Below are 22918 nucleotides of genomic sequence, written 5' to 3'. Positions count from 1 at the left end.
TACATGCTGCCTCATTTCCGACTGTCACTCATCTTGTCTGCTATTCACGCACCGCACCCCTCTCTCTCTTTCTCTCTTCCTCTCCCTCCTGCTCTGTACCTGTAGACCGTCAGCGCGCCGCGCAGCCCCGAACCCTCCCTGCTTGATGGTATGATCCTTGTCTTTCATCACCTGATTGGTCTCACGGACGTCATTAACACAACATTCAGTCACAGTCAGTGCATGGAGTGCCCATGGTGCGGAGAAGATCGTCCTATCATTCTGCTAGTGATGGTGAGCTGAAGCTTCATGAAGCATTGAAGCTTTCCAGCAAATTGGTTCGGAAAAGGGTTCATTTCTCGCGGCTTGATGTGCACGAAACCACCTGGTGGCCAAAGAGTGTAAAACAGGCAGATATGATCTTTAACCATGTGATCTGTGATATACTGTATTTTGCGCCAGTAAAGGCTGTTGGAAATGACTATAAACAATGAAAAGAAATATGACCATGTAATCCATTTATGTCTATATAATATGTAATATAATGTCTATTTTCTAGTCAGTATATATCCTTTGGTCAATAATTGTATTGTAGTGTAGTGTAATATAATAATGGCAGGAGGAGTAATATTAGTGTTCTGTGTCACTTCTGGAAAGTGCCATTGGTTTAACCAGTGAAGATCTGAACCACTTCCTGAACCAGTCAGCGGTATAGCCGGGCAGTGAGGCTTCGGACGTCATCAATGACGTCATTGGTCTAAAACGATACAAGCCTCGATACGCGCATCGCGGAAAACTTCCTGGATTACTCGACACACGCTCCGAAGCCTAGGCACAGCATGTAACATCACTACATTCTGCCTTGAATTAAGTAAAGAAAAAAGAAAAAAACGGCTCTCCAACAGGAGCCGGCTCTTATGGTTCACTTAAAAGAGCCGGTTCTTATGGTTCACTTAAAAAGAGCAGGGGCTGTTTTCGAAACCGCATACTATACTAGTAGTACGTACTGATTTGGCCAAAATGTAGTATGTAGTATGCAGTATGCGAACAAAAGCAAAATCTCCAGTATGCCAAAAATACCCGGATGACGTACTGATTTGGAAAAATTCTCCAGTATGCATCAGACCAGTCTACCTCGCCTACTGTATCCCACAATGCAATGCGCTGCGACGGTCACTTTTTGGAAATTTTTGTAATGGCGGAAATGACGGACGTCAACATCCCGGTGACAGCGGTGGACAGGGAGGAATATAAATGTAAAAATAGCATATTATTTTTAATATAATATAAATGTAAAAATAGCATATTATTTTTCTAATTTAATGTAAGGACAGCAATTCATAAGTGCTACTGTCTATCTGTAACGAACGTAATCTGTCCTACTAACGTTAACTTTACCCATAGCAAAGCCGTAACTTTTAAGTTTTTTTTTAAGCTTTCCAAAACCGGAAGCCCGCGAAACTCGGCCTCGCGTACTACAAAATAAACCGATTTACGTTCCATACTGCATACTACTGAGGATGCGCAGTATGCAGTATGTACTGCATACTGCATACTGCGCTCCTCAGTAGTATGCAGTATGCGGTTTCGAAAACAGCCAGGCTCTTATGGTTCACCTAAAAGAGCCGGCTCTTATAGTTCACTTAAAAGAGCCGGCTCTTATGGTTCACTTAAAAAGAGCCGGCTCTTATGGTTCACTTAAAAGAGCCGGCTCTTATGGTTCACTTAAAAGATCCGGTTCTTATGGTTCACTTAAAAGAGCCGGCTCTTATGGTTCACTTAAAAGATCCGGCTCTTATGGTTCACTTAAAAAGAGCCGGCTCTTATGGTTCACTTAAAAGATCCGGTTCTTATGGTTCACTTAAAAAGAGCCGGCTCTTATAGTTCACTTAAAAGATCCGGTTCTTATGGTTCACTTAAAAGAGCCGGCTCTTTGAACCGGCTCGTTCGCATCCCACACATCACTACTGGGAGAAAGATGGCGGCGGGCTCCGATTTGCTGGATGATGTTTTCTTCAACACAGAGGTGGACGAAAAAGTAGTTAGTGATCTCGTCGGATCTCTGGAGTCTGAACTAACAGGAGCAGGGCACGTCAACACACCCACCAGCAGGGTCCAGACGTCTGCACTAAACCACGTCGGCGGTAACTCAGCTGTAGGGAGTATTTCCAATGTCCAGGGCAGCAACATGGGACTTTCACAACAAGAGCTCGCGAAAGCAGGTAAGACAGCTGCCCAGTACTGTTAGATAACATTACCTCCTTTCAACTGGTTTATAGCTTACTTCACTTGTTGTTTTCATGTGTTTCCGCTGCTGTAGGAACAGGAGGTGTCATTAACAGTACGGGGTCCAACAAGCATTCAAGTATGGATGGAGGAGCAGCCGGGACCACGTCGAGCATCACAGCCGCTCAGAGTGCGTCGAAGCCGGGCACAGCTAGTGGAGTCGTCGCGGTGGTGTCAGATGCAGCAGCTGTATCTGGTGGTGGTGGTGTTGTTGTTGTTGGGAAAACTGGAGGTGGTGGTGTTCAAACTTTGAATGGAAGTGCCGTGTTGATGAACTGTCACATCACAGCAGCAGGAGGCAGCAGCATTAACTCTCAGCCGGCTGCTGTCACGGTTGTCAACAACAACAACAACAACAACGGACCTGTTTCTGTGAGCAAAGGAGGCGCAACGGTTTTGTCTGCAGCAACAACAACAACAACACCAGCAAGTACTATCATAAGAACTCCTTCTTCAAGTGCTGTGATTTCATCTCAGCCCTCTGTGTGTAAAAGTGTGCCCACTGTCACGCTGGTGAGGCCACCTATGCAAACTCCCACCAACACCAACACCATCACATCTCATGCAACCACAGTGTTAACATCACCAGTCAGTGTCACCTGCACGGCCGGCTCTAAAACCATCATGCAGACAACAACAGCGACTCTGAGGAACCCTCAGACTGTTTTGCAAAACGTGAGGACTTCAGTGCCATCGTCAACAATAGCTGCTGCCACTTCTCCAGGTGGAATACGAGCTATTGCTCCACAGGTGTTGGCCCCAAGACTCACCCAGCAGCCTCAACAAAACGCCCCAAATATCCAAAACATCCAACTCCCCCCAGGTAACACTCAGTGTAAAGCCTAACAGCTTTTAAGAGCATCTGGAAGTTTGTGTCTGACATGTTGGGTGTGTGTAACAGTGTCTAGGTCAGGGGTCAGCAACCTTTATTATCAAAAGAGCCATTTTAGGCAAATAAAATAAATCTGTCTGGAGCTGCAAAACATTTGAGCATTGTGATGAAGGTAACACAGTTTATAGTCTAAGTATATAGTATATAATTCTAATGCAGTGAGGGCTAAAGTGCAGATGTACTACGGAGTATTAGGGCCACATTGAGGGAAAAAAGTCATAATATTATGAGTATAAAGTCATAACTTAACGAGAAAAAAGTCGTAATATAACGAGAATAAAGTCATAGCTTGACGAGAAAAAAAGTCGTAATATTACGAGAATAAAGTCATAACTTAACGAGAAAAAAGTCGTAATATTACGAGAATAAAGTCATAACTTAACGAGAAAAAAGTCGTAATATAACAAGAATAAAGTCATAGCTTAACGAGAAAAAAAGTCGTAATATTAAGAGAATAAAGTCATAACGTAACGAGAAAAAAAGTCGGAATATTAAGAGAATAAAGTCATAACGTAACGAGAAAAAAAGTCGTAATATTAAGAGAGTAAAGTCATAACGTAACGAGAAAAAAGTCGTAATATTACGAGAATAAAGTCATAGCTTAACGAGAAAAAAAGTCGTAATATTAAGAGAATAAAGTCATAACTTAACGAGAAAAGTCATAACTTAACGAGAAAAAAGTCGTAATGTTACGAGAATAAAGTCATAACTTAACGAGAAAAAAAGTCGTAATATTAAGAGAATAAAGTCATAACTTAACAAGAATAAAGTCATAACTTAACGAGAAAAAAGTCATAACTTAACGAGAAAAAAGTCATAACTTAACGAGAAAAAAGTCGTAATGTTACGAGAATAAAGTCATAACTTAACGAGAAAAAAAGTCGTAATATTAAGAGAATAAAGTCATAACTTAACAAGAATAAAGTCATAACTTAACGAGAAAAAAGTCATAACTTAACGAGAAAAAAGTCGTAATATAACGAGAATAAAGTCATAGCTTGACGAGAAAAAAAGTCGTAATATTACGAGAATAAAGTCATAACTTAACGAGAAAAAAGTCGTAATATTACGAGAATAAAGTCATAACGTAACGAGAAAAAAAGTCGGAATATTAAGAGAATAAAGTCATAACGTAACGAGAAAAAAAGTCGTAATATTAAGAGAGTAAAGTCATAACGTAACGAGAAAAAAGTCGTAATATTACGAGAATAAAGTCATAGCTTAACGAGAAAAAAAGTCGTAATATTAAGAGAATAAAGTCATAACTTAACGAGAAAAGTCATAACTTAACGAGAAAAAAGTCGTAATGTTACGAGAATAAAGTCATAACTTAACAAGAATAAAGTCATAACTTAACGAGAAAAAAGTCATAACTTAACGAGAAAAAAGTCGTAATGTTACGAGAATAAAGTCATAACTTAACGAGAAAAAAAGTCGTAATATTAAGAGAATAAAGTCATAACTTAACGAGAAAAAAGTCATAACTTAACGAGAAAAAAGTCATAACTTAACGAGAAAAAAGTCATAATGTTACGAGAATAAAGTCATAACTTAACGAGAAAAAAAGTCGTAATATTACGAGAATAAAGTCATAACTTAACGAGAAAAAAGTCGTAATGTTACGAGAATAAAGTCATAATTTTACAAGAAAAAAAGAAAATAACACGTAAAATTACTACTTTATAATTTATTCTCATAATATTACGACTTTTTTTCTCGTAAACCTATGACTTTATTCTCGAAATATTCAGACTTTATTCTCGAAATCTCAGATTTGCCTCAATGTGACCCTAATACTCCGTCGTACCGTCGTACCATAGACCTACAACAATGATAAATAAAAACTAAAATGTAAACAAAAAACAGTTATTCATTTCCATTTTTATAAAATGAGGAGCCGCAGGTTACTGACCCCTGGTCTAGGCTATGTAATAACTTTGTCAGAAACTTGTTGCTATCAAACACAACTTTGTTTTATTTGTTTCTTAGCTGCTCCTCTGTGAATAGGCAAAGAATGGTTTGAGACTTTGTCTTTTGAGACCACAAACAGCAGATTAGAGGTGGACAAGGTTCTAACTGCAGACCAGATAAAAAGCCTTGAGGGCAGTCAGCCCACCTATTCCTATAGTTTATCAAACTAACATTCTGTTGCAATCTATTGATTCAAACTGCTCTCATATCAACAACTATTTACTGTGTATCTCTAAGTATATAATCTGTATGTGTGTGTGTTTGCAAAGGCTAATTGTTAGACTGCTTGTCTCTGACCTCAGATATTACCTCAAGGTTTTGCACTGGTAGATTTAGATTTTACCCTCAGCGGTAAATTAATGGGATAATTTCAGATTTTCTTTGGCATAAGGAAGTATGAAAATAATAATATCAATGCATGGAAATTAGCTGTGACTTGGAGTCCTTATTTAGAGCCATCCCAGCCAGAGAGTGAATGGTCAGACCTAAATAAGCTACAACAAAACATGGCATATAAACAATAACATTGTATTCACACCATTATAACATGTATCTACCTACAACTCAGCACAAAACGTTTTTGCTTTTGCTGCTTAATCCTCCCGTCCAGTGTCTCAGTAACTTGGTATTACTTTTTTGAAGGCCAGTGTGTTACTATGTAATGAAGCTCAGTCACTTAAAGGGGCTGACCCGAATACTTCGACCGTTGCCATGATAATTGACCTCAAAATCAGTATTCAAATGCTTCGTTTTTGTATGTTATGAAGTAGTTTTGTATGTTATAATAATGTATAAATCCCCAAATAGCCCATGAAATAAGGAATAATCCCACAATTCATATTCAACATTAATTATTATTAGTTATTCTCAGATGGATATTGCCCTTTTTGTGTGTAGAGGTGTGTGTGTGTGTGTGTGTGTGTACAGTGGTGCGGTAATGGCACAGTGGAGACAGACAGACTGAAGAACATGTCAGCCTGTTGAGCCGCGCCACGAAGCTTGGAATACCTTCAATTATTACACGTCTGTGTTGAATACTCGATTCTGATTGGTCAATCACAGCGTTCTGCCTCTATAACAGACCGTTGCTATGTATAACAGACCGTTGCTATGTATAGCAGACCGTTGCTATGGGCGCAGCTCTGATGTCGGACTCTGGCGGACCGTTTTTGTGTCAAAATAATGATTTCTTAAGTAAGTAGCCGTGTAATAAGCGGGATAATGTACAGCTAGCGGGTCATTGTTGTGAAAGAATCCCCTTCAGGGTGATGAGAGACCCCGATGCGAGGGTGCAGCATCGCCCTGTCTGGGATTCTTTCACAACAATGACCGGCTCACTGTACATTATCCCTTACATATTACTCACCAAAGCTTCGAAGCCCAAAAGATGGTATTTTCGGGACAGCCCTAGTCACTTATCACACAGCCAGTCACCAGTTCGATGGAAAATTGGCAAGCTATAACACCAGACTCCAGTTCATAGTAATACACTGGCCTACAATAAAGTATCAGCAGAAAAAAAAAAGTCTTACTTTGTTGTTGTACTGTGTACTGCTTGTAGATGCTCACCACTTCTAATTACACGTTGTGTTGCGGCTTGAAATGTTTTTGATTTTGTTTGTTTGTCTGACCCGTCGCTGACTGGCTAGAAATCTCTGAACACAGACCTCCCAGCGGAGTCAACGTCCATGAATCAATAGCCTTCGGATGAATAATTCATACCCCATCATGTCAGAAACTCCATGCATACATGCAGTATATATTAGTGAGACTGATTAGGGCAGAAAAAGCCCTGACCTTTGACGTCATTTGCCCGTTGCAGGCATGGTCTTGGTTCGCAGTGAGAGCGGGCAGCTTCTGGTGATTCACCAGCAGACCTTGGCTCAGATGCAGGCTCAGTCGCAGTCCCAAAGCGCCATGACACCACGACCTGCAGCCCCCACCAGCACTCCACCTGTCCAGATCACCTCTCTACAGGTACCAGGACTGCTGGACACAGTCACACACAGAAAACATGACTCATTCATGTTAGGTAGTGACGCATGTATCTGATATGCTGGATCAGTATTTACATGAATAAGGACCTTATTAAACAGATCAGATATCTGTGACAGATGTGACTGTGGCATTTTAAATACTGTTTCTTTGTCACTGTTGTTATATGTTTACTGTACCAGCACAATTCTTCAAAACCTTTTAGATCTATATAATTAAAATGAACACAAGCTTTACAAGGATGTTGGTGTAAACATCTTCACTTATAGTTAAGAAGTAAGGTCTCATATAACATTGCACACAGAAAGATGATCCCAATAATTTACACACTGCAGGTATGCATATTTGAAACTGAAAGGAAAAAAGAGCACTCGCATTGGATCAGTGACGGTGTACACAATCACAATAATGAACACATCTTCAATAAGGTTTCAGTGTCATAGGTAAAGTTAGTCCAACTGTGGTATACAATATATACCATGTTACTGTAATGAGAAACCCTGGTCGATCTGATACATTTTATAATGCAGTTTGAATTACATTTTGGTTACTGGTTTCACATGCACACCTTCCTGCATGATAAATGACCAATTAAAATAATTCTCAGCGTGGACTGATTTAATTTAGTTTTACATCCAACTTTAAAATGAGAAAAGAAAACGAAAGAAACCAAAGTAAAAAATTGTGTGTGAAAAAAAAAAAATGTTCTTCTTTATTTTTTTCTTCCAAACGCAGTTTAAAGCAGCAACTTAAAGAAATATATTATACATTTTCATTGGAGGAAAAAATAATTAGCACATGATTACTTGTTCAATTTACATAGTGTCATATGTGTAATACCTCCTTTCATATCCCCTGCTGTTCTGCAGGCTCCAGGCGCATCACTGCTGGCTCGCCCGGTTACCCCCACCACCATTATTAAACAAGGTTCCACGGTCCAGACCACTGTGACGGCCACCACCACACTGCAGAGACCTCCTGTGCTGCAGGTAACTGCACCACACATCCCTGTTGGGCATTCAATTCCCTGGTATAGAGGGAATAAAGGGCATAAAGTTATCAAGCACCAAACACCATTAAAAAGTTACACACCCTGAAGAAGGCTGTTTATACCGATACGCGTGGGTTGTAGCCCATCTCATAATGTGTCAGCAATGTCTATATGTTTAGTATTTCACAATAAAATGGCCATCTGATTAAAGGCTTTTTAACTTTTTGCCAGAAGAGCGCCTTGGACCTTCCTTCTTTAAAAGTTACCCAGATCCATTACATCAAACCTGGTTCTTGCTGGCACTGAACAGTCTGTAACAATCAAGTTAAAGAAAACCATTTGATCTGTATTAGACATGCTGTTAATTGGCCATATTACACTTTGAGAGCAGTCAGTTTTGGTTTCATTTAGCCACAAACATAAAAGGTGTTTCACAGGGTCTGAAACTTTTACAGCCAATTTCCACCTGCCACTCAGAAGTTTTACCTGCCACTTCTGAAACCAGTGCACAGCGAGCTCTGCACCTCCTGTGACTCAGAGAGACCGATGACATCAATAGCATCTACATCATAATTGCCCCCCCTACTCTCGCCTGCCCACATCACTCTAGACATAAAGTGTGGTCTTCATGACCTCATCAAAACCCAACCAGTCAATCTATTCCCCTTTTCCTGAAGTCCTTTTTTCACTAAAGGACCTTTTCTTTTTTTTTAATATCCCCTACGTCCACTAACCTCACGCAGTTAGGTAACAAACGTTACTTCACTCGTTGTGGTCTGGCATTGCTTAAAAGAGATTCCCTTCGGTTAGTATTGGCAACAATATGCACCGTAATAAAATGTGATTATCCAGGACACAAACAAAATCAGTCTGAAGAAGTTTGAATCCAGTCGGTGTGTTTGAAGAAGCTTGTTGTTCTTCATATTTCGACTCCTAGTGGAATGTGCACATCTTTGTCCACCTGGTGCAAATAGCTCTGCATTCCTCTTAAATCCTGCAGGAGATAGCAGTAGTGATTTCTTAGAATGAGAAACTTAATATATGGCTTTTACTATATATATATATTTTATTTCCTACTCTGAAACACTTCAGAGTAGGAAATAAATCCTACCAGAACCTGTTTCATAGGTTGAATCTTGTTTTGCCTGACGTCCGGGTCACACTGCCTGCGTGAGCAGCACGTGGCGGCTGTGAACTGCTGCGTGTCACGCGTGTGGTGTCCACATGGACAGCGTTGTTGCTACTGCACTGCTACTACCAGCCCTTTCTTTCTACATACAGTTTGCCCATGCTCAATGAAAGAGTGAGCTTTTACATCAAGGCCAGCGCATTTGTTTTCATTTCTGTGTCTTCTTTGGGTGGCCCGTTAGACTCACTTTAAAAACGTTGTTAATCTGTCTTGTGATTTATGGTTGGCCAGGTTGCCATGGAATTTTCCTTAAAACATTTTCATGGGTTGTCATTGTCTGTTTTGCACATTATGTTTTTCTATTGTTAATTTAACGGGAAGGGAAGAGTCCATGTTGTACACGTAGTATATACATATCAATGAGTGTTCTGTGATAGCAAACATACAATATCAAGCACAACTCTTTCCTGGAAAAATTAAGCTTGGGGAAAAAAATGGCATTTTAATAAAGTTGAATGTACTGTTCCCCAGGACCAGACATGTCAAACCTGTTATTCTGACCATGTCACTTTCCTGAGTCTCATGTCATGACTGCATATTATTCACTGACTCATATAGAACACCATCATGCTGGGAGGAACTGCCTCCACCCCGGGACAGCCGCTGGGGACGCCCACCACGGTGCAGCCTGGTTCTGCAGCCACAGCAGTAACACAGAGGTTAACTGGGACCCCTGTCGCTCCAACAGCTATCTCAGCTGTAAGAGAGAAGTACTAACCTTGAACGCTTTTGTCTTTGTAATTTTTCCAGACTAAATATACAGATACTTATTCATTTTGGGGGTGGTCTGCTTCACATTTCTACCGTATGCCTGATGTGTGTAATTAAGGGGCAAATGCCATTTGTGTGTTTTTGCTTGCAGGAGACACTGGAGAATGTAAAAAAGTGTAGAAACTTTCTGTCCACGTTGATCAAGCTGGCATCCAGTGGGAAACAGTCCTCGGAGACTACGGCCAACGTCAAGGAGCTGGTCAAGAGTTTGCTGGTACATTTCTCACCTCTTCTTCTTTTTCTGTCTTTTTCCATCATCTATCTCTCTCTCACCATCTCTGCGTTCAAATTTGATCTCTATGTCCTCATCTTCATACCCTCCTGTCTTTCCTTCAGTCTGTTTTCTTAATGGTCACATATTATGCTAATTTTCAGGTTCATACCAGTATTTTGTGATTCTACTAGAATCCGACCATACCTCTATATTCCTCATGCTGTCTGCCTGAATATACCTGTATTTACCCTCTGTCTGAAACACTCCGTTTTATTAGCTTGGGTCCATGTTTACTTCCTGTCACACTTCATTCACATACACTGGTTGTGTCTGAAATTCCATACTAACGTGCTATTTAGTATTTTTATTATTTAGTAACAGTATGTGAGATCTTTTAGTATGTCATAAACCTTAGTATGAAACCAATGTTTTGCAAATTGCATGCTATTTCTAGTGAAATATTACTGTATGCAAACACTGGACACTATGGTGGCATAAATATCCCACAATGCAATGCTGTAGAGACGTCAACAGACGTAATAACAGACGTTGGCGGACAGCTCTGTAACATCAATAACGCTTCAATTTAAGTGTAAGTGTCAGATTTTACTTTGCTAGGTAGTAGTAATATATTTTTTAAATTAGTTTTTAATTGATTCGCACAAATCATAGTTAGGTTACATGAGGTTGGTTACCACGGTTATACATCTCCAACCAGCAAGGATGCTCTCAGGAAGTGACAACGTAAATTACAGTGCGTCCGAAAAGATACCTGCTACTGTTTATTCACACAAAAGTATGTTGAACGATAGTACGCATATTGGGTATGTTGTACATAGTATGCGATTTCAGACGAAGCCAATACAACCGGAAATAAACTGGGACACATTTTGAATATTTACGTTCAAAATTGTGAAATGGTCTAAATATTGTGGATTTGTGACAACACAACGTTATAGAAATCCTGACGGCTTGTTTCAGAGGCAGAGTTTCTGAATACAGGCTGTGTGTATTTCTCCATGGGTTGAGCGTTTCGATACTTTCACAGTATGTATATAGCACTTTAACCTGCTTTATAGTTAAAAAAGACATGAACATCTCACTTTTTTACAATATGGGACCTTTAACTTGTGTTTTTTTTTGTTCTGATCCATCCTCTGTGTTTATTGTACAACAGGAAGCGAAGATCGAGCCAGAAGATTTCACCAGTAGGTTATACCGGGAGCTCAACTCCTCACCACAGCCGTACCTTGTGCCTTTCCTGAAGGTGAGATCAGCGACACACCAGCAGATATGCAAATATAATAGTTAATGCTGCATGTAACAGGCTTTGGAAACTCAGACCGTGTTTGACAATTATCCACGCCATGATGCGGAGGATTCACAGCTTGCTGCGCTTCAGTGCCACATGCAAACTTGTACCTCTGTTAGACCAACGTGGTGACATAGCCTCACAACTCTGCTCCCAACCAGGGCTTAATTTAGCTGCCCGTTTAATACCTGGTTTCAGTACCCATCCCTAGTGGTGTGCATGGAACTGAAATTGCACAAACAGGTCTTGTTCAAACAGTTATGTCACAGCAGTGTGTTATGAATGGGTTAAACAATGGGTTTATTATCCTGCACCAAAACACAAGGTTTGTGTGGTTAAGTTGTATAACACCAACATGCTCAAACTGTTTCTGAAACCTTTTAGAAGTTCTCAAAGAGAGAAAAAAGGAGTCTTTTGTCTTAATACACAGTGCGGTCTGAGCATTGTGTGCTGCATAATGATACTGCTTCCTGCTACTCCTCTTTACAAATTGTTTTTTTTGTGCTCTTGCAAAATAAATATATTGTGCACACCAAACTGAGTGTATGTGCACAGAGATATACTCAGGAATTCTTCCTCTCACCGTCACCCACCTCTCTCTGCACGCCCTCATCCAAAAACACTGAGAGTGCAACCAACCAGATTGTCATCCTTCAAGTTTTTCCAAAGTTGCTACTGAAAGATGGCTTTTATCAGGCTAATTGGAATAGAAATAGGCATAAATGTCTGAAAAAACATGCTGTGGAAGAGCAGAATTATAAATGTAATAATTTTCTTTATGTTTGAGGGTAACGGGACAGGAAAGAAAGAAATACTTGATGCTACTGTCAGTTTACACAGATATCACTTACAGTCTTTTTTACAGTTGGATTTGGTACACCTCTTTCTATACTGAGTTCACTTCACTGTTCAGACAGTTCTCTTTACCAACATGCAGCTCAGCACAACAGTTAATCTCACATCCAAAGTGCACTAATGCAACCAAAACACTTCATACACATCTCAGGATCAGTTCCTGAGATGGGTTGTAAACCACTCTGTGAATGATTAAACAGTTCAGGAATTTTTTAATCATGTTGTCGTTGATTTTTTTGTCAAAGCAATTAAAAGTGGTCCACATTGACTTCTGTTGTGCTGACTGTGTGAGTTTTGAAAAAGTTAACTCAGAATTTAGAAAATGTGTGTTGCCAATTCTGAATATCAGAATTGCTTAATCATGAATTTGGAATTAGCCACATCATCATTGAGAACATGTAGTACAACATACTTTACTCTTCCGGTAAAAACAGTGCAGAGAGTGCACAGGAAATACAGCGATTTGCATGTACAATGATGTGAGAGTGCGTTTATTATCAGATTTTTTCTTTCTGCAAGAAAAAGCTTTTCTGTCTACTTTTGGATAATCACATGCATCATTAAATCAGTTTAACCATAATCAAAATAAATCTAAAAACACAACATATTCATCAGTGTGTCATTTATTGAATTTGCACTGGGAAATGCTGCTAAGTAGTCATCATTACAAATAGCTCTTGCACTGTTTTCCCAATGGGAAGTCTCATAATAAAAATGTGAAATCAAAGCAAAAAACAAAAGAGCCTTTATTAAATTCTCGTTAGAGATTAAATTAAATTCTCTGCATTTTTTTTAGTTTTCAGCACAGTATATGATAGAAACAGTACCTTTTATCCCTAAGTGCTGTTACTTTTGCTCATTTCCAGCTTTTTTTTTTTGATTTCCAGGCAATATTTGCATAGACTTCAGAAGCCACCGTTCCCACCTGCCTTGAGTTTCTGGATATGTGCCGGAAACTGTGTGTTGTGTGTTTAACGTTTCGATGGCCTGTTTGAAAAGTTTCAACTGGAAATTTGTGCCTTGACCTGTTCAGAATTACTGTGGGAAGACCAAACATGGAAAATAATTTGGGGTAATGCTTTCACAGCTGAGCTGGCAGTTATTTTACAAAGCGGGAAAGCTTCTGGAAAACGTGTGGCAGCACATGATGATGAGCAAATACTGTTTTGTTCACGGCAGGAGACCAACGGCTTTCCTATTGTAGTTATGGTTATACTGATGGTGTCGACCATCATGTGGGTAATTTCTCACGCAAGTTCAACAAGCACCAAGCCAGATAGTCATCAGATACAGATCATAACCCACATGTACAACCAGAACCAGCGACTCATGCAGTAGGCTCTGATCGTGCAAGGCCACCTCTTAGAAATTCATCACAAAAACGGTTCAGAATATGTGTTTACAGATGCCCTGTCTACAGTGTGGATTTGATAATATTTGGATAACAAAAAAAACATTTTGTGTTTTAAGGGGATCATGTGAATAACCCTTTTTCAGTCTTTTGTATGAATGCATGCTTAGTAGGATGTGTGGTCTAAGATGCCCACTTCCTGGTTAGCAACCGGAGAATCCTGATTGGAGCGGCGCCTGGTCCAACTCTCCAATTAGGGAGTTACGATTCGGGGAACAAGCTGTGTATACAGTATATATAGATATATATACTGAGCTAGCTCGCTACTGTACCTCTCGATCTGATTGACAGATGTTTACAGTTCAGATCTTCATTGTTTGTTAAACTAACGCACTCGCTTATCTCCCTGGGGACTGGGTGCACATTCTTTTCCTTTGTAGTTTGCATTTTTGTTCTTGTCTGTCGAAATCTAAGCTCCTTGGAAATAAATAACTTTATTTTACCAAATTCATGTGGTTTTATGTTGCTTCCCTTTCCCCTAGGGAGCTGGGCCGCAACAACAAATCTATCCTGTGTGGAAAGGACTCAGTGACTTTGTCAAACTGTACACACGTTCACTCTTTCTGTCCTCTGTCTGCCTGCAGAGAAGTCTCCCAGCCCTGCGTCAGATGACCCCAGACTCCGAGCTCTTCATCCAGCAGAGCCTGCTGCCTCTGCCCAGCACTCAGCCTGCTGCGGCAGTCTCCACAGCACTCACCGCCGTGGTGCTGCGACCTCCTCTCTCCACGGTCCCCACTACGGCCACCAGCACTGCCGCAACCAAAACCACAGTTATCAGCCTCACTCAGACACATCACTGTAAACCTGGACTGGTAATTTATCATTGCCTGCTTCTGAGATTTAACTTCTGCTCTTACGTCTGTGCTTTTATTCTGTGTTTCTCATTCTTTGTCTCTGAATGTGTGTAGATAGTGCCCCAGCAACAGGGGACGACGGTGAGGCCACAGGTGACGCTGGCTCAGTCTCCCATGGTAACGCTCAGAGGACAATCTCACAGCCGCATCATTGTGGGTCAGCAGCAGGTGGTCAAACAGCTGCAGACAGGTGTGTGTTCAACAGTCACTTACAGGTCTTTTACACAGTGAACTGAATATGCAGTTGTTTCCCTCTGACTCTGTTTGTATTTGATCTTTCACCAATTACTATGTACGTTATGGAATTGCAGCCACCTTGTGGATATAGTCTGTAATTGCAGGATACTAAGCACGTACAAAGATGCCAAATCTGATTCTAAAGAAATTTGAAATTAGATTCACATCACAGTGCATGATTTGAACGGTACACTGACCATTTAACTCTCAGTACAATTCATTCTTCTCAACTAGCAGGCAATAATCATCTGAATTTGCTTACAGCTTTTGTGTGTCTCCATTAATTCCAGCAGTGAAGCAGACGTTGGCTCCTGCGGCCAAAGGAGTGCAACTGGTCAGTCAGGCCTCTCTCACTGCTGCTCAGAAGAACAAGCTGAGAGAAGCAGGAGGGGGAACCTTCAGGTTTGTGACACATTCAGATAAATATCATCAGTGTGCCTTCAAGCTTCAGTAGGCAGAACCTTTTTGGCATCATTGGTCAAACATTCCATAATAATCTTTCTGCATATTGTTATTCAAATGATCTGAGAGAAAACTAGACTTCTGCACCTCCTCATGGCTCTGTTCTAGCCTGTGACAGGAGACTTGCCAACCACATGCCATATCAGAGAGAGCGTTCCTATTGAGCGTTCCGATTGGCTGTGCTCCGGCTGGCGGGCGGTGCTTTATATTTCCTCAACTGATTTAAACATCACTGCCGGGTCACAAACTTTCTCATTTTATAGTCAAACAGCCCACTACAAGATGTGTCTGAAAACATTTAAGGCGAGAAATAGGCATTAGAGTAACAGAATATTGATTCATATTTGATCAGCGCTGCCTAGTTTGTGGTGTAATTGACAGACCGTTTTATAAAACAACCGACCCATGAGTCCGTAGTTTCAGTATTTTACATTCTCAAAAGCCTTTTGGGAATTTACAGAATCTTTTGTATTATTATATTTGATGTTGGAGCTATGTTAGCAGTTAGCAAATACATGCAAACTTACTTTTTATACATTCAACAACTTACATTAAAAAAATTTTGCATTTATTTCTTGATGGTAAACTGAATATCTTGGGTTTCAAACCATGGGTTTGTCATGGAATGGATAATAGATTTGTTTTTTTTCCCCACTATTTTCTGACATTTTATAGACCAAAATACATATTAATTGATTAATGAAGATTCTATTTGTTACATTAATCTATAATGAAAGTAATTGTTAATTGCAGCCTTTATGTATTTTCACTGATATGAGCAGGTTGAGATGAAGGTGTTCTGCCTTACTGAGATATTGACTTGAACAATTTTAAGTTTTTATGATAGCTACGTCAGCCTACATTAATACCAGACCCAGGTCAGTTATTATTTTCATTTACTACTCTCACCAGCATGGTTCACTATATCCAGGGCATTTTGTCATCCTGCTCTCGTCTGTTTCTGTGTGTGGATTCATTTTTGTGAACACAACACCTCAACAGGAATACATAGTTAAAAGGTAAGACCACAGATATCCCGTAGTCTTGGTGGACCTTGCTCCTTAAAGTTTCATGATGTGGAAAAAACTAATTTTCTGATAATAGAGGGTATGCAGTGATACGATGAAGTCCCTATAGTCGGGCATTGTGGATTCATGTGGGGGAAAAGGATATAGAAAACACTGCAGAAATGGTGAAAAGCAACTGCACAAACAGATTGAGAATGCACCATGCAATATTGAGTCAATAAAATTGGAAACTAGGAGAAAGGATTTAGCCATAACAGATTATGGAAAAATAAAAAGAGGAAACCCGACATTAAGACTGAAAATAGCGCTTTTATATGTCCTCAGGCGTTGTTTAGTGTGACATTACTTCACCAGAGCGGAACCACACACATTTATACATATGTGTGCAGAATGTTTGGGTCCTGTTGACTTGTCCTGGTGTCTGTTCATATTTTACCAACCTTATGTTGTTTCTTTCAAATCTTTTTTATTGTTTTATTTGTAGACATGGCAAAAGTCATCTTATCAAATGTAGAACATAACACATTGTCCTTGACATGAAATAAAACAGAAAAGGGACCAACCCTTCCCCCCACCCAAACCCATGTTGGTCTCGGTCACATGAAAGGGAAAAAGAAGAAATAATAATAAAAAATAAATAATAATAATAATAATAAATTAAACTAATAAAAAAAAGTAAATAAATAGAAAAAAATAAAATAAAATAATATGAGAGAAAAAAAGTATATGAAATCAGATAATGGACTTAGCAAAAACAAAAAAGGAAATAAAGAGGGTCGTTGGAGAGGCGTTAATGAAGATCCCTCTCTCCTCTCTCTCCCTTAAGTTGTTTAATGATAAATTGGGGAGACTATCCCTTTAACACAGACACATTTGCTAATTTATGCAGTAATTATCTTAACTAATTACCTCATAAGTATAATTGGTTAATGGTAATATACCATGGAAGTTTCACCTTTTCTGACACTGTTGATAGAAACTTAACAGTTATCTGCATTTACAAAGACAATACATCTTAAATGTCACCAAGGGGCAATTTAGCTTGCAGACAGCAGTCAATGATAATAAATACAGACATAGATAGGATTTTTTACAGAGCTATTGTATTGGATTGCATTAGACTGTACAGGTGGAACTAATAGATTAGTTTATGCTTTGAACTTGTGAGCATAAAACAGTGATTTGATTCAAGAGCCCATGAATTTTTGTTATGCCTCCAATCAATCAATCAAACTTTATTTATATAGCACCTTTCAAACAAATGAAATGCACGTTACCAAAAAAAAAAAAAAACCTCAGGAAGAGCAACAGAGGAGGGATCCCCCTTCCAGGATGGACAGACGTGCAATAGATGTTGTTTGTACAGATTAACAACATAATGAAAATACAACATAGACAATCCATATGACAAAAAACAATACATAAAATGTGCACCATGTCATCTGCACCATGGAACCTTGAGAGAGGACCAGATTTTTTTGAGACAAAGCAGAGTAACCACACTGTGTCTGTCTTAGATGTATCCTAAGTTATTCCCATGGCATACGTTTTGTTTGTAGGAAAATGAGAGGTTGTGATTCGGTGTCTAATAGCTACAGTAGATTTAAGCTACAAAACAACCAAAGAAGCATATATATCAGTACAGTAAAAAGTTTTTGTTTTTTTTCATTTTTATATAATTTCATATTGCTGAAGCCAGAGTGATTCATCCAATTGATCTATTTTTAATTTATTTTTTGACATTGGCATTTCTTATATCTGTTCCAATGAATGACGCATCCCAACGGGTGCATTCTTTGTTGTTTTCATCACAATTTCATCTAGATGTCCCTGGGTAAGAGGTGGGGATCAGAGGGTATTGCTCTCTGCCACAGTGTCTTTTTGAAAATACACCACCGGGTGGCACCAAAGATGGAACAATCAAATGCTACACATAACTGCCTTAGAAGCTTACATAGTGTGGTATGCTTTGATATATTATGAACTGCACTGATGGTTTTATAAGTTGTTTTGTCAGACTCAATTGTCTTTTTCCAGCTGTGGGAGACAACTGCAGCTAAATGACACTATTGAGATTATTTTGTATGAACGTACCCTGACAAAAACAGAGATCTCACTTTTACACACATAAATGTGTAAATTGTGTTGCTGTTTATGTCTGACATGTCACTTTTTTTTATTTCATTCAGGGATGATGATGATATCAATGATGTGGCCTCCATGGCAGGAGTCAACTTGTCGGAGGAGAGCGCCCGTATCTTAGCAACCAACTCCGAGCTTGTTGGCAAGGTGACTCGTTCCTGTAAGGATGAGACCTTCCTCGCCACCTCTTTGCTCACCCGGAGAGCTCTGGAGATTGGTGAGACGCATAAGCTTAACAGAAAACGTACAGCAAGTTCTCGCTTTTTAAAGGTTGACACTGTTTCAAACTGTCTAAATCGTTATCCTCACTCCTCCTGTTGTGACAGGTAAGAAGTTTGGTGTCAGCGAGTTGGGCACGGATGTGATCAACTACATTTCCCACGCTACACAGCAGCGACTACAAAACCTGCTGGAAAAGGTGTCGCTAGTGGCACAGCACAAAAACATAACCTTTAAGGTGAGTATTAATTACAGTAATTTGAGAGCTGGTGAGACCCGTTGCCATTTACTCTGTTTTACCTGTTGTACCTTTCTCTGCCTTCCTTGCAAACGTCCTTCCTTCATTCATCCTGCAGGAGGATGAGCGGTGTGAGCAGGTCGGCGACGTGCGAGCCCAGCTTAAATTCTTCGAGCAGCTGGATCAGATGGAGAAGCAAAGGAAGGAAGAGCAGGAGAGAGAGATTCTCTTGAAGGCTGCCAAGGTAACAATATATAAACAAAACACCATAATTGCAAAGTCAAGTCGAGTGAGCGACCTCGGGTCAGTGTTATTAGTATACATTTCCTCGGCTGCTAACAGCCAGATCTGCTAACAACGAGCAAGTGAATGAATAAAACAATTGATTGAATAAATTGAACATATCCATCATGAAATATTAAAATGTCCTCAACCTGCAGTCTCGGTCACGGCAAGAGGACCCTGAGCAGCTCAGACTGAAACAGAAGGCCAAAGAGGTACGATTATGCTACGATAAGTGACTATATGATTTGCTGTCTTTTGCTGAAACATTATGATGAGTTGGTCTGTGAGACTAATCTGCGTGTTATTGCTTGTATTCCAGATGCAGCAGCAGGAGCTGGCTCAGATCAGACAGAGAGAAGCCAACCTAACGGCGCTGGCAGCAATCGGCCCGAGGAAAAAGCGGAAAATGGACTCTCCTGTTAGGGGCTCCAGTGCGGAGGTGAGCAATATGGAGCCATTTGGCATAAAAAAAGGGTTGTGCTTATTTGGAGTCACAGTGGAAACCGTTTATAGTGATCATGTCTGGCCGGGTCAAATTGACCACTGTAAGCGGATGATTATTATAACCACTTTTTTATTTATTTATTTATTTATTTATCATGCAGATTACAATCTAATTGATATTTGTATATTTAGTATATGAATATAAAGTAATGAAACGGGCTGCTCCGCTATTTATGGTAAATGGACTTGAATTTCTACAGTGCCTTTCTAGTCTTCCGACCCCTCAAAGCGGTTTACTACATGTCAGGATTCACCCATTCACACACACATTCATACACTGATGGCAGAGTCTGCCATGCAAGGTGCCAACCGGCCCATCAAGATCTAATTTAAATGGCCTGCTTGGGGTGGGGCTTTGCCGGGTTTAGGCAAGCTCTGCGCCATCACAGCGTGGGTGGTGCATGCAGAACTCCACACCTTTGCCGGAGCTCCTCGCTCACCCAATGAGTGGCATGGAGGGAGGCGGGTGCCGTTCCTCTGCATGTTCTGCTGAGAAAATTACTTTCCTTTTCCCATCATCATCTCTATGTGCACTCAGCACCAGCCTCAGGTGGCCAGCTGGAAAGCAGACGGTCCGCGAGCCAAATCATCAAGGGAGTAAAGAGAAAAACAAAACAAAAACTGAATTAATGTTAGCCTACTGTAATTTTGAGATGTTTTTTTATCAATCAATATCAGTTGATTAAAATATTTAATCGCGATTGATCACATGATTGTCAATAGTTAATCACGATAAATCGCAAATTAATCGCACATTTTTTATTTGTTCAAAATAAACATTAAAGGGGGATTTGTCAAAAATGTAATACTCTTATCAACATGTGCATGGGAAAAAATGCTTGCTTTATGCAAATGTATGTATATATTTATTACTGGAAATCAATTACCACACAAAACAATGACAAATATTGCCCCAAACTGCATGTGATTATCATAAAGTGGGCATGTCTGTAAAGGGGAGACTCGTGGCTACCCGTAGAAGCCATTTTCATTCACATATCTTGAGGTCAGAGGTCAAGGGACCCCTTTGAATATGTCCATGACAGTTTTTCCTTGCCTAAATTTAGCGTAAGTATGGAGCGTTATTTAGACTCCTTCGCAACAAGCTACTATGACATGGTTGGTACCGATGGATTACCTAGGTTTCCCTAGTTTCATATGATGTCAGTATCTTCACTCTAGCTTTAAAACTGAGCCTGGTACAACCTAAAAAGAGCAAGTAAAAATGTGTTAAAAAAACAAGTGCCGCTAAAACAATTTTGCGTTAACGCGTTATTATCGCATTAACTTTGACAGCCTGAAAAAAAAGAAAACAAAAATTGTTAGCGTTAGTCTACAGTAGTTGAAAATGTTTTTCCATATGTTGTCATGTATGAAAAGACCCATAATGAACACTGTAAGCGGACTACTTGATTACTGTATGCAAATTATTTAAATAGCATTTGTATAGGAAAGGTTCTGTCCCAAGCTCTTTGATCCATATAAGCAGTTGATCATTGAAAGCGTGATCACTATAAGCGGTTTCCATTGTATTTCAAATCTACAAAGCAAAGGTCAATAAAAGACTAAATGTCTGTCTTGTGTCTGCTCCTTTTTTACGCCCCCAGGGCTCAGGGTCGGGCCCCTCTCAGCCTGGAGGCTCCGGTGGAGCAGGCTCCAGACAGTTTATGCGACAGCGCATCACCAGAGTCAACCTCAGGGACCTGCTCTTCTGCCTGGAGAATGAAAGGGGGACCAGTCACTCACACCTGCTCTATAAAGGCTTCCTCAAATAGCACCCGCATTAAAATGACTAGTCTCGCTCAGTGGCATTAAGGGAAGCAGAGTTGACTGTCAGCTCAGACCCTTTCTGCCGGTACTTCCTTTGATCACCCGCTGCTGAATGATGAGACGTCCGTCTGTGGGAAGAGAATTATCTGGAACACTGAAGAGACGTCTTCTTTTAAAAGCCTCTTCAAGCACAGGTCTTTTGTATTTTCAGAGGAGCAAATAATCCGAACTCGGCCCTGATTTCAGCGTGCCTCTCGGCTCGATTTGCTCTTTAGAGACCAGTTGCACCCAACCACGCTTCGGTCATGCACTGCCTCATGCTGCACACAAGAAAAAAAACGTCTTTAACTGAACCGAGCACTTCAGACCCGAAGACCCCGTCGGTGTCGTTTTGCACTGACATCCGTGTTGTAGCAGCAAATCTCTGTGAAGTGGTTCCATTTTAGATTAACGTGCAACAAAGCCTGATTTGACAAAACCGCAGTAATGTGCTCTTGATCATGTGAACGTACACACTCTGTTTATTTAAGTTCTTAACAGAGATTTTAATTTATCACACATTTATACTATATTTTAGCACAGCTTTAATGCCTGTGGATTGTTTTTTCAGAGACTAATCTTGACTAGCCTTGTCATCTGCTGAGTTGCCTTCTTAACAAATTAAGCCATATGGATTTAGAATGTGTTGATCAGCTTCAGTAACTTCATCTAGCCAAAAGCTCTCTCCAGATTTGTAGGATGTGTGCTTTAATGTTTTGTTGTGCGCTTTCTTTCTTTGTCTCGATTGGATACAGAAATGATTGTTTATATGTCATGTGTTGTGCATGATGTAATCACAGCATTTGAACTCTCGGCTCCCGACACAATGGTTGAAAGTTTCCCGCCTTTTTTTCAGATTCTAGCACATTTTACTACAGAGACTACATATACTTTACATTCCTATCGATCATTTGTGAAGCACACCGTACTGTTCCCACCTCCCCCTACAGTCAGCAGCTTTCAATCATTTTCCTTAGATATATAACCTTCTATCACAGTGAACATCCTCTCCAAAGTAATTGATTTTTGAGGTACAATAACTGCCTGTTTCATGGCGAATGGCTCAAAATGGCCGCCACGCTACGGTCCGGTCGTTAAGTGAACACTCATCATTTTAATAACTTTTCATCTTCAAGGTCTTAAGATGGTCCTGACCAAATTTCAAGTTGATCAGATCAAATCTGTAGGAGGAGTTCGTTAAAGTACGCGGCCTATAAAACGCTAAAAATGACATGAAATCCAATATGGCCGACTTCTGGGTGGGCGGAGCTAAT

At 40.0% G+C, this 22918-nt stretch overlaps 1 protein-coding gene across 2 annotated transcripts; it reads left to right on the top strand.

Moving 5' to 3' along the window:
- Nucleotides 1–1920: 1920 nt before the first annotated feature.
- Nucleotides 1921–22667, top strand: LOC119490267 (transcription initiation factor TFIID subunit 4-like). Of its 2 annotated transcripts, none has more exons than XM_037773544.1 (16): nucleotides 1921–2201; nucleotides 2300–3088; nucleotides 6951–7105; nucleotides 7993–8112; nucleotides 9862–10002; nucleotides 10166–10288; nucleotides 11466–11555; nucleotides 14451–14678; nucleotides 14775–14910; nucleotides 15251–15359; nucleotides 18637–18806; nucleotides 18916–19046; nucleotides 19165–19290; nucleotides 19487–19543; nucleotides 19651–19770; nucleotides 21443–22667. In XM_037773544.1, the coding sequence occupies exons 1-16, from the start codon at nucleotides 1958–1960 to the stop codon at nucleotides 21608–21610; spliced, it is 2907 nt and encodes a 968-aa protein (XP_037629472.1). In that variant the 5' UTR covers nucleotides 1921–1957; the 3' UTR covers nucleotides 21611–22667. The 2 variants fall into 2 exon arrangements, with proteins under 2 accessions (XP_037629472.1, XP_037629471.1); XM_037773543.1 differs by having other exon boundaries at nucleotides 15248–15359.
- The last annotated feature ends 251 nt before the right edge of the window (nucleotides 22668–22918 follow it).

This window comes from Sebastes umbrosus, chromosome 6, assembly GCF_015220745.1.
Source record: "Sebastes umbrosus isolate fSebUmb1 chromosome 6, fSebUmb1.pri, whole genome shotgun sequence".
NCBI classification, from domain to species: Eukaryota; Metazoa; Chordata; class Actinopteri; order Perciformes; family Sebastidae; genus Sebastes; species Sebastes umbrosus.
This window is presented reverse-complemented; position numbering and strand designations above follow the sequence as displayed.